Source organism: Kogia breviceps, chromosome 4, assembly GCF_026419965.1.
Source record: "Kogia breviceps isolate mKogBre1 chromosome 4, mKogBre1 haplotype 1, whole genome shotgun sequence".
In the NCBI taxonomy this organism is placed as follows: Eukaryota; Metazoa; Chordata; class Mammalia; order Artiodactyla; family Physeteridae; genus Kogia; species Kogia breviceps.
Window position 1 is genome coordinate 94,244,111 of NC_081313.1, and position 12,653 is coordinate 94,256,763.

A 12,653-nucleotide genomic window follows, 5' to 3' on the forward strand; every position below is an offset into this window, starting at 1 on the left:
TAAATATTTTCTCCCATTCTCTGACCCATCTTTTCACCTTCTTGATAAGGTCCTTTGAAGCACAGAGTTTTAAATTTTGATGAAGTCCAATTTATTTTATCTTCAGTTGCTTGTGCATTAGACGTCATATAGAAGACACCATTACCTAATTAAAGGTCATGAGGACTTACATCTAAGTTTTCTTCTAAGAGTTTTTTTTTTAATAGATGCTGGCAACATGTGATTTATTTATTTATTTATTTATTTATGGCTGTGTTGGGTCTTCATTTCTGTGTGAGGGCTTTCTCCAGTTGTGGCAAGCGGGGGCCACTCTTCACTGCGGTGCACGGGCCTCTCATTATCGTGGCCTCTCTTGTTGCGGAGCACAGGCTCCAGATGTGCAGGCTCAGTAATTGTGGCTCACAGGCCTAGTTGCTCCGCAGCATGTGGGATCTTCCCAGACCAGGGATCAAACCCATGTCCCCTGCATTGGCAAGCAGATTCTCAACCACTGCGCCACCAGGGAAGCCCCAAGTTTTACAGTTTTATCTCTCACATTTAGGTTTCTAATCCATTTTGAGTTAATTTTTATATGTGGTGTGTGGGAGAAGTCCAACTTCACTCTTTTGTATGTGAATACACCATCTGTTGAAAAGACTATTCTTTCCTTATTGAATTATATTAGCACCCTTGTTGAAAATCAATTGCCCACAAATATAAGGGTTTACTCCTAACTCTCACTGGTATGTCTATCCTTGTCCCAGTACCATACTGCTTGATTACTGTACCTTCATAGTAAATTCTGAAATTAATAAGTGGGAGTTCTCCAACTTTGTTCTTTTTCAAGATTGTTTTGACTATTCTGGCTCCCTTAAATTTCCCATATGAATTTTAGGATCAGATTGACAGTTTCTGAAAAAAAAAAACCAAAAAAAGGCAGCTGAAATTCTGATAGGCATTGCATTGAATCTGTAAATCAATTTGGGGAGTACTGCCATCTCACGAATATTGTCTTCATATTCATGAACACAAAACATTCATTTAGGTAGGTTTTCTTTAATTTCTCTCGATGTTTCTGAGTTTTTGAAACATATGTTTCAAAAACTTAAACGTGTTGCACTTCTTTTGCTAAATTCATTCCTATGTATTTTATTCTTCATTTTACTATGGAATATTAAATTTGTTAAATTGTAGTTGATTTACAGTATTGTGTTTAGATGTACAGCAAAATGATTCTTACATTTTTTTCAGATTCTTTTCAATTATAGGTTATTACAAGATATTGAATATAGTTCCCTGTGCTATACAGTAAATCTCTGTTGTTTATCTATTTTATATATAGTGGTATGTATCCATCAATCCCATACTCCTAATTTATCCCTGCTACCCCTCTTTCCCCTTTGGTAACCATACTTTTTTTGTTTTTGTTTTTTCTGTGAGTCTGTTTCTGTCTTGTAAAAATTCCTCTGTATTATTTTTTAGATTCCACATATAAGTGATATCATATACTGTTTGTCTTTCTCTGTCTGACTTAACTTCACTCAGTGTGATAATCTCTAGGTCCATCTGTGTTGCTGCAAATGGCAATATTTCATTCTTTTTTTATTGCTGAGTAATACTCCAAAATGGCATTATTTTCTTAATTTCATTTTTGAATGGTCCATTACTACTGTATAGAAGTACAACTGATTTTTGTACATTGCTCTTGTTTCCTGCAAGTTTCTGCAAACAACTGAACTTGTTTATTAGCTCTAATAGTTTTTTTGGAGGATTAGTTAGGATTTTTTATATACAAGATCATGTTATCTGCAAATAAGGATAGTTTTATTTCTTCTTTTCCAATCTGAATGCTTTTTGTTTTTCTTGCCTAGTTGCCTGGCTAGAATCTCCAGTGAATAAAGTGGTGAGAGTGGATATTCTTGTCTTATTCCCGATCTTATGGGGAAGTCTTCAATCTTTTGTCATTAAGTATTATGTTAGAGGTTGGTGTTTCATAGATGCCCTTATCAGGCAGAGGAGTTTCCTTCTATTGCTAACTTGTGGAATATTTTTATCGTGAAAGAGTGCTGTATTTTTTCCGTTGTTGTTTCTGCATCTATTGAGATGATCATATGGTTTTTGCCCTTTATTCTATTAATATGTTCTATTACATTGATTGATTTTCAAATGCCTGGAATAAATCCCAACTAATCATGGTGTAAAATCCTCCCTTATGTTGTTAGGTTTGGCTTGATAGTGTTTTGTTGAGAATCTTCGCATTTGTATGCATAAGAGATACTGATCTGTTATTTTCTTTCTTGTGATGTCTAATTTTGGTATCAGGGTAACAATGGCCTTATAGAATGAGTTGAGAAGTGTTCCCTTCTCTGCTTTATGAAATTTGTTATGAACAAAAAATACCCTGACATTTATATTTACCTCTACATTTGTCTTTATTATTATAGATTATAAATATATTATATTTATATATACCTTTATTATAGTAATATATTATCTTATATTATCATATATTACCTTTATTATTATATACCTTTACGTTATATTGACTTTTATATTTACCTCTATATTTACCTTTACCAGTACTCTTTATTGATATTATTCTTCACTTGGATTTGAATTATTACCTAGTATCTTTTTACTTTTGCTCAAAGGACTTGCTTTAGTATTCCTTGTAGGGCAGATATGCTGGCAATGAATCCTCTCAGTTTTTTAAAATCTGGGATTGTCTAAATCTCTCCATGTTTTTCACTAAAGATTTTTACATTTTACTTGAGAAATGTGTGTAGAGAATACAATTTTAAAAAATTTGTTCATTAGTTTATAAGTATAAACTTGATCATATGTGGAAATTATGTTTAGCTGAGGAAAATATGCTCCAATTCTGAGAAGTACTATATAGTTGACCCTTGAACAATACAGATTTGAAGCAGGTGCACTTATACACAGATTTTTTCCAATAAATATACTGGAAAAAATTTTGGAGATTTGTGACAATTTGAAAAAAGACAAATCAAACAGCCTAGAAATATCAAAAAAATTAAGAAAAAGTTAGATATGTCATGAATGCATGAAATATATGCAGATACTAATCTATCCTTACATAGGCATAAGGTGAGTGACAGTAATATAAAATTAATAATGCATTAGTTTTCTTACTGTTTTATAACTTTGCTTTCAAAGAATTACATTACCAGGCTACCCTGGTGGTGCAGTGGTTGAGAGTCCACCTGCCAGTGCAGGGGACACAGGTTCATGCCCCGGTCCAGGAAGGTCCCACATGCTGCGGAGCGGCTAGGCCCGTGAGCCATGGCTGCTGAGCCTGCACGTCCGGAGCCTGTGAAAGTGCCTAGCAGCCTATCATCACAGGAAAGTGGTTTCTGAAAAAAATGCAACAATGTTCCCAGTGTTACATTATGAATATGATGATAATATTGTATGCCATAAAAATTTTATAATGATTCATTCATTGGTATATAGGCTAGGCTATTGTGAAGCAAACGTATCAACTATATTAGGCTACCATAAACCAATCATATTGCTGTTTCTTCATTATCAGTGCATGGACCATTATATTTGTATATAAATATGAATTTCTTCTTCACATTATGTTTTCATTTTTGATGTCTAGTGTTAGTGATATGTGCAACATCTATAGTGTTTTGTATAAGACAATACTGATGTAGATACCGACTGGGAATTCATCTTACAAACAAATCACATAAACTTACAGTATCGGTAAGTACAGTACAGTATTTTTAATGTATTTTTGCCTCCTTATGATTTTCTTAGTAACATTTTACTTTCTCTAGCCTATTTAATTGTAACAATACAGTATAATGACTTACAAAATATGTGTCAATTGACCAAAAGATCAACAGTAGGCTATTAGTAGTTAGGTTTTTGAGGAGTCAAAAGCTATACATAGATTTCTGACTATGTAGGGGTTGGTGCCTCTAACCCTCGTGTTGTTTAAGGGTCAAGTGCACTTACTTGTTCTAGTTATGTGAATTCCAGGGATGTGGACTTCTAGGAGAATTTACATGGGAGCCAATAGAGGACCTGTGCATATGTTTTCAATTTTCCATAGTCTACCATTATCCATTATATTTTACTGCCATTATATTTTGGGGACAATAGAGTAAAGATGTCCTTATAATTAATGGCAGCAAATTCTGTAACCTAGGTTTCCATTTTATATGTTTTTTATGAAAAATAACTTGGCAAACAATAAAGTCTTTGGGTTTTACTAGGCTGTAAGGGACAAAACTATCTATATTTATAACAAATCAACTCACTTAGAGCTTGAGTTAGCATGTTTCATTGGCAGAAACACTATGCTGGAAACAGAGCCTCTATTGAGATGTATATCTAATAACAGAAATCGAAGCAAATTATTTAATATCTTTAAGTCTCAACTTTATTTTTAAAGTTATTTTTATGAAAATATTTTATTAGATAAACTCCAAGCTCCCTTTGAATTCCAATCTCCTTTGTATTTAAATTGAGATATAATTGACATACATTATATTAGTTTCAGATGTACAATATGATTCAATATTTGTATATATTGCAAAATGCTCATAAGAAGTCTAGTTAGCATCCATTACCAAGAGTTACAAATTGTTATACTTATGATGAGAACTTTTTAGATCTACTCTCTTAGCAACTACTGTTAACTAGTCACCATGCTGTACATTACATCCCCAGGACTTATTTATTTTATAACTAAGTTTGTACCTTTTGACTACCTTTATCCATTTTGCCCAGCCCCTATCCCCTACCTCTGACAACCACCAACCTGTTCTTTGTACCTGTAAGTTTAATTTTTTTTTTTTAGATTCCACATTTAAGTGAGATCATATGGTATTTGTCTTTCTCTGACTTATTTCACTTGACATAATGTCCTCAAGGTCCATCCAAGTTTTTGTAAATGGCAAGATTTCCTTCTTTTTATGGATGAATAGTATACCAGTGGTGTGTGTGTGTATCATATTTTCTTTATCCATTCATCATTAGTGGTCATAGGTTGCTTCCATTTCTTGGCTATTGTAAATAATGCTGCAGTGAACACTGGGGTGCATGTATCTTTTCAAGTTAGTGTTTTCATTTCCTTCAGATAAATACCCAGAATAGGAATTGCTGGATCATATCATAGTTCTAGTTTTAATTTTTTGAGGAACCCCCATACTGTTTTCCAGAGAGGCTAAACCAATTTATATCCCTACCAACAGTGCACAAGGGTTCACTTTTCTCCACATCCTCACCAACACTTGTTATTTCTTGTCCCTTTGATAACAGCTATTCTAAAAAGTGCAGTTTTGGGCTTCCCTGGTGGCGCAGTGGTTGAGAATCCGCCTGCCGATGCAGGAGACACGGGTTCGCGCCCTGGTCCGGGAAGATCCCACATGCCGCGGAGCAACTAAGCCCGTGAGCCATGGCCGCTAGGCCTGCGCGTCCGGAGCCTGTGCTCCGCAACGGGAGAGGCCACAACAGTGAGAGGCCCGCATACCGCAAAAAAAAAAAAAAAAAAAAAAAAAAGTGCAGTTTTGATTTGCATTTCTCTGATGATTAATGATGCTGAGCATCTTTTCATGTACCTGTTGGTCATCTGTATGTCTTCTTGAGGAAAATGCCTCTTCAGTTCCTTTGCTCATTTTCCAATCTGATTTCTTTTTTTGCTATTGAGTTGTACAAGTATATACTTTGGATATTAACTCCTTATATGACTTGCAAATGTTTTCTCTCATTTAGTAGGTTGTCTTTTCATTTTGTTGATGTTCCCTCTGCTGTGCAGAATCTTTTTACTTTGATGTCGTCTCCTTCATTTTTAGACAATTATTTTTCTGGACACAGAATTCTTGGTTGAGAGTCCTTTTCTTTCAGCATTTTGACTATGTCTATCATTCCATGCCTTTGGAGTCCAAGGTTTCTGTTGAGAAACCAGTTTTTACTGAGGATCCCTTGTATGTGTTGAGTAGCCTCTCTGTTGGTGCTTTCAAGATTTTTTTGTCTTTGTCTTTTCTACAGTTTGATTATGACATGTCTAGGTATGGATCTCTTTGAGTTTATTCTACTTGGAGTTCACTGAGTTCCAACAATATGTAGACTGGTATTTCACCCATCATTTCTTCAAATATTCTTTTCCCCCCTTTTCTCTTTCCTCTCCTTCTGGGACTCTCATTAGCTGTGACATTTGACGGTATCTCACAGGTCATAAGGCTCTGTTCATTTTTCTTCATTCTTTTTTTCTTTCTGTTCCTCAGTCTGGATAATCTGAATTGACCTATCTTCTGCCAGCTCAAATCTAGTGTTGAGTCCCTCTAGTGAAATGAGTTATTGTATCTTTTAACTCCAAAATTTCTATTTGATTCTTTTATTATAATTTTCCTCTTTATAGATATTTTCTATTTGGTGAGACACCATTCTCATAGTTTGTTTTATTTCTTTAGAAATGGTTTCCTTTAGATTTTTGAACATATTTAAAGTAGATGATTTAAAGTCTTTGTCTATTATGTCCAACATTTTGGTCATCTTAAGGAATAGCTTCTTTTTACTGTTCTTTTTTTAAAAAATTCTTCTGTGTGTGGACCATACTTTCTTGTTTCTTTGCACATCTCATAATTTGTCTGTCAAGTACTCAACACTTTAAATAATATAATGTGGCAATTCTGAAAATGAGATTCTTTCCCCTCTCCAAGGTTTGTTGTTGTCACTGTTTAGTCATTTTTCTGAACCAATTCGGTAAAGTCTGTATTCTTTGTTTGTGTGGCACTGAAATCCCTGTTTTGTTAGCTTAGTTGTCAGTGAACAATTGGTTGGTCAAAGATTTTCTTAGATGTCTGGAACCAATTAAGTCCCCAGTCTTTGCTGAGGTGGTCTAAGTACATGCTGGAGCATGCCATCACTACTTGGGCAAGCAGTTTAAAACTCTACGTTAGCCTTCACTTCCTGTTGCACAGTTTCAAGACCAGCCAAAGGTGAGAGCTCAGGCCTTCTTAGGCCTTCTCTGGTTGCATTCATTTCCTATCACTACTATAACAAACTTACCAAAGATTAGTTTACCACAAACTTAGAGGCTTAAACAACACAAATTTATTCTCTTACAGTTCTGTAGGTCAAGCCTAAAATTAAGGTGTTGACAGGATTGTGTTCTTTCTGGAGAATCAGAGGAGAATCTATTACTTCCTTACCTTTTTTTCAGCTTTTAGAGGCCACCTTAATTCCTCGGCTCATGGCCCCTTCCTCACATAACTTCACCCTCTTGCTTCCACTGTTACCTCTCCTACTGGTTCTGATCCTCCTGCTTCCCTCTTACAAGGACCTTTGTGAATATATCCGCCCACCCAGATAAACTCCCCATCTCAAGATCCTCAATTTAATCATATCTGCAAAGTTCCTTTAATCATGTAAGGTTACATAATCACAGGTGCTGGGGATTAGGATGTGACTATCCTTGAGGGCGGAGGGGGATTCTGCACTCTACCACATACAGACAGCCCTATTCATGTGTGTGATCTTCTAGAGGAAATCCATTTCGAGTAATCATTTAAAGTGAGAAAAGTAATGTGCTTATTACTGAAGGACCAGTCCAGGCAGCCAAATGCCATAAAATACACGTCATCACAGGAAGGTCATTAGAAACAAAACAAAGAGAAGACACAGCTCTATCTTGGTACAAAACCAGAACATACACTAGTGTGATACTGCTAGAGGTACTTCAAAAAAGTTATAATTCAGCTGCTGAAAAGATCAAGAGGGAAAAGGCAGCTGAGAGGACAATCAAAAGATTCATAGTCTTCAGCCTTGAAAGGCAATGGCTGAGAATTATGAACAAATAATATACAAATATTTAAATGCATAGATAGGGTACATTATTTCTTTCCAAAATGAATGAGAATTTTATGGGATTCCACACTCTATGGAGGTTGTAAAATAAAACACAATATAAAATAGTTCTAAAACTTCAAAGATAATCATTCCAAAATAATTTAAGGAAACAGTTATGGACTGAATTATCACCCTCCAAATTCACGGGTTGAGGCCCTAGATTTGGAGGAAGTAATTAAGGTTAAATGGGATCATAGGGATAGAGTCCTAATCCATTAGGACTGGTGTCCTTATCAAAAGAGGAAGAGACACCAGAAAACTCTCTCTCTGCATGTGCACATGTGAGGACACAGCAAGAAGGTGACTGTCTACAAGCCAGAAACTAACCCTAACAGCACCTTGATCTTGGACTTCCCAGCCTGCAAAATGGTAAAAAAGTAAACTTCTGTCATTTAAGCCATTCAGTCTGTGGTATTTTGTTATGGAAGCCCTAGCAGGCTAACATAGGAACTTTAGATATTTTGGTGGATATCTCTAACATCATGAGGAAAATTATCTCTTCTCAGGAAAACATTAGTTGGTTTCACTGTTAGAGTCAATAGGAATACTCATTCATGAAATCCTATGACAAATATCCAAGTTCAGTGCTAGCCTGTAGAATTTGAGCATATAGTGTGTATGCGTGTATCTGTATGTATGTGTATGTGGTATGTTGGGGGGAATACACAGAGGGATAACACATAGTTAAACTCCTCAAAAAGCACAGTATGGTACAGTAGAGATTCTTTTTTTTTTTTTTTTTTTTGAGTTAAAATTTTTGTTTATAAAATTCCAGACTTTTTCTATGTACACACAGATGCAATTTATACAAACACATTTTAAATGAATAGGCTTGTTGCCAAGGATTTTGTCTTATGTTTTGCCTTTTGTTTTGGTGAGTTTATGTATAAAAAATTTTACCCATGCTAATTTTACAATATTTAAAACATCGGTTTTTAAAATTTTGTATTATGAAATTTTTTTAACATCTTTATTGGAGTATAACTGTCAGTAGAGATTCTAATTGTTTTTTTTTTTTTTTAAACCCAAACACCCTTGAGAAATTCTACCTCACTACGGCTGTGACTGTCAACCAGGAGGCTCTGCCTTCCCTAAACTGGTGAGAGGGTATAAAGCGGGGTGTCTCAACCTCAGCACTACTGATATTTTTGAACAGGTAATTTTTTGTTTAGGGGGAGCTGTCCTTTGGCTTGTACCCACTAGATGCTAGGAGCACACACAAACACCCCACAGTCCACCTGCAGCTGTGACAACCAAAGCTGTCTCCAGACACTGCTGAATGTGAGAAACCAATGTCACAGTTTGAAACAGCTCCACAGGTGATTCTGATCCAACACCAAGGAAGGCAAACCTCTGAGAATCACTGTAGTCGACAAGAGTGTGCATCAATAACAGTATTAGACAACTCGTGAGAAATGCAAACCAGGAGGTTAAACATGGTTATAAGAATTTAGAGAACAAATCATTTTCAACTAAAGTAAGCCAGAAAGGTTTCATGGAGAGAAGCCACCAAGAGGACTAAAACACTAGGGCCATACATTTAAAAAAATATTTTTAAAGTATTTAAAATATATCTGAAAAAATATATATCTATTATGTATTTTTCTATTTTTTTCCTGAGACATTTGGGCCAGAGTTAGAATAATAAAAAGAAATACAGAGGATGTGTGAGAAAATTTGTCTGAGGTGGAATTTCTTGAATTTCTTGAAACAGGTAAAGACACTCTATTTCCTTAGAGGAAGAAAATGATAGAAGCTGTCCTCAGCTCATAACAGCCTTCTTTCAGGTTTGGACTAATCCACAAATATTTAATGAGCATCTACTATGTTCCTGGACTAAAGAGGCACAGCTTTTGGTGCTGGGAATACAATAGTGAATAAACTTCCAAAAGTTTCTTCCCTCATAGAGGGCAGGGTTTACATTCCCAGGCAGGGTGGAGAAAAATTAAAAAGTAAGCATAAAATATGTAATGTATTATATGGTAATAAGTGCTATGGAGAAAAACAAAACCAGAAAAGACAACAGGGTGTGCTGGGTAGGGGGATTCAGTAAGGAAAGAATCACTGAGCTGATGGCGTTTGAACAAAGATATCTGAAGGCGGTGATGGTGCTGGCCATGAGACCATGAGGAAAGAGATTCCAAGCAGAGGGAACAGCAACTGCAAAAATCCTGAGAGGAGTGTGCTCCACCTGTCTGAAGGACCACCAGGAAGCCAGTATGGCTGCAGCAGACTCAGAGCAGGAGACTGGGGATGAGGTGACAGGGAGGTGGTAGGGGCAGCTCAGAGGCCCTGTGAACCACGGTATAAACGTTTGCTTTTACTCTGAGGGATCTGAGCAGACAAGTGTCATTACTGGACTCAATCACCTGACTGTTGAGAACACTTCAGGAAGGCAAGAGTGGAAGAATAGAAACCAACTAGGAAAGTATTTCTGCTGGGGGAGAAATGGTGTGGACCACCATGCGAGGTGGTGAGAAGAGTGGGATTCTGGACTTATTCCGAAGGTAGAGCAGACAGGAACTGCCCATGCTCTGGGGTGTGAGCTATGAGAGAAGGAGAGGAGTCAAGATCTTTGACCTGAGCAGCTGGATCCAACAATTCTCCTTGGGGGATCCTCTGGTCCTCACTGCAGAGAAACGGGTCCTGAGAAGATCTCTGGAAACACATCAGCCTCCAACCATCCCATGTTTGACTCCTCCTTGTGTTCCCAGCGCTGATACAATAATACAGCAGCCACCAGTCACTGGGCACCGAATCTCTCTCCAACCAAGTATTGTACCAGGGGCTTCCCAGACAATTTGCACAGCTCGGGAAGGTGCATATTATCAGTTCCAACGTTTAGAGAAGAAACTGAGTCACCGAGAGGTTAAATATGTTCCTATCACACGCTAGGAAGAGGCAGAGCCACCGTTTCCACCCAGATCATTCTCCACTCCAAAACCACAAGAGAGGCGGCTCCGTAAAAGCAGTTAAACGCACAAGCGAACAAAGAGAAACGCTGGCGTGTTTCAGGCCCCGAGCAAACGGAGGCTAACACCGCGCCTCCCGCCTCCCGGGGCCGCGCTACAGAGCACACCTGTTCAGCCTGGGGCCCCGTCCAGCCTCTGGCGCCTGCAGCCCCCCGGCCCACGTCTGCCTCCTCCATTTACCTGTTGCGGCACAGGCGTTGCTCCCACGCGGGTCCCGGTGGCCGCGCCCGCCCCTGCCACAGCCCCCGCTACAGCTGTGGCCGCCGCCGCCACCACGACCGTCGTCAGGGCGGCCATCTTTCCACGCCGAGCCGCTCGGTGTGCTGTGGCCCCCCAGGCCTGGGGTGGAGGGGTTCGGGCGTGGGGAGATCCTGGCTCTGCCGGGGCAGCAGGGCTCCCCCGGCAGAGAGAACGCTGCCGAGATGTGGGGCGGGGCGGAACGCAGGGCGGGGCGGGAGTGCAGGGCGGAGGTGGGCCGCGGTGCAAGGCAGGGCGGGGTCGGGATCAGGGCGGGGCCGGAGCGCGGGCCGGAGCGCGGGCTTGTGGCGGGCTCGGCTTCGCTGTGCTCTGCGGCGCGGTTGTATTACAGTGCACGTTTTCTACTCTTTATTTGGCAAAATATCTTTCTCCCCGGCCCCTGTCCCCTAACCACCGGGAAAATTCATTGTTTTTCACTGTCCTACTTAAATTTATTCGTGTTATATATAGATATATGATATACATAGATATCTATATATCCATAGAGAGATATACTTTACATAATAGAACTTCTTTCTAGGTTTCTACTAAGTTCTGGTGAAACTGAGTCTAAATGAATAAACATTATTGATGAGCCTGAACAATAGACTATATTTCACATTTTCAAACAAAATAGAGCATGCCCTACACTATCAGATATCAGACGCAGGGATGTCACACTCCTAGGACTTGGCCATTGAGAAGAGAGACTCCAAAGATACAGTGTTGGGAAGGTGGAGAAAAGCCAGAGATGACTCCTGCAGTCAAGGCATTGGCAACCAGTGGCAATTCAGCTGATTTGTGGATGCATTGCGTTTTCCTCCTTTAAAGGAATGTATTCATCCATTCATCGATTCATTAATTCAGTCAATATCCAGCTGCTACTATATGCCAGACCTTGAGAATTAACTGTTGAATTAGACACACATACGAAGTTCCTTCTCTCCAAACTTCTACCAGGGAATTCAAACAAGTAAACAAACAGGGTATTTATGGAGCACTTACTTTGTGCCAGCACTGTTGTAAACAATCTAGTGAAGTAGGTACTATTATCATTTCCATTTCACGGATAATGTTAAGTAACACAAGACCATATACAAGTAGGAACTGGGATACAAGCCTAGCTGGCCTAACTCCAGAGACCATCCTGGTAGAGATGTTAAACAGGCAGATGGAGCCCAGGAAAGAGACTAGAGTTAAATATATGAATTTGGTCTTTATCTCCATGTAGAAAACATCTTAAAAAGTGAATGAGATCACTCAGGGAGATTATAACTTGAAGTCTGGGAACTGAGGCCTAGAGCCCTCCAACACAGATGACACAGACAGGAGGAGTTGACAGGAGAGGTCTGTTAGAAGGGAGGAAAGCCGGAATCCTATGGAAGAAAGTGTTTCAATAATGATCAACTGTGTGGTCTGCTGCCCAGAGGTTGAGTGACATGAAAACAGACAGCTGATGGTTGGATTTGACAATGAGGAGGCCACTGGCCACCCTGACAAGAGCACTGTCAGTGGGGTGGTGAGCCTGGCTGAGACAGTTGAGGAGATGATGAAGGTGAGGGGTAGAAATGATGTCTT

General features: G+C 38.8%; 1 protein-coding gene across 3 annotated transcripts in view; it reads right to left on the reverse strand.

The window, feature by feature from the left end:
- CCDC112 (coiled-coil domain containing 112) overlaps positions 1-11,354 on the reverse strand; it is a 30,710-nt gene extending 19,356 nt beyond the window's left edge. For 2 of the 3 annotated variants that reach the window (XM_059061885.2, XM_067033360.1), the window contains exon 1: positions 11,019-11,354. In XM_059061885.2, the coding sequence (XP_058917868.1) occupies positions 11,019-11,135 (117 nt within the window). In that variant the 5' untranslated portion in view covers positions 11,136-11,354. The remainder of the gene's footprint in view (positions 1-11,018) is intronic. The other variant, XM_067033361.1, reaches the window with a different exon arrangement.
- Positions 11,355-12,653: the final 1,299 nt, after the last annotated feature.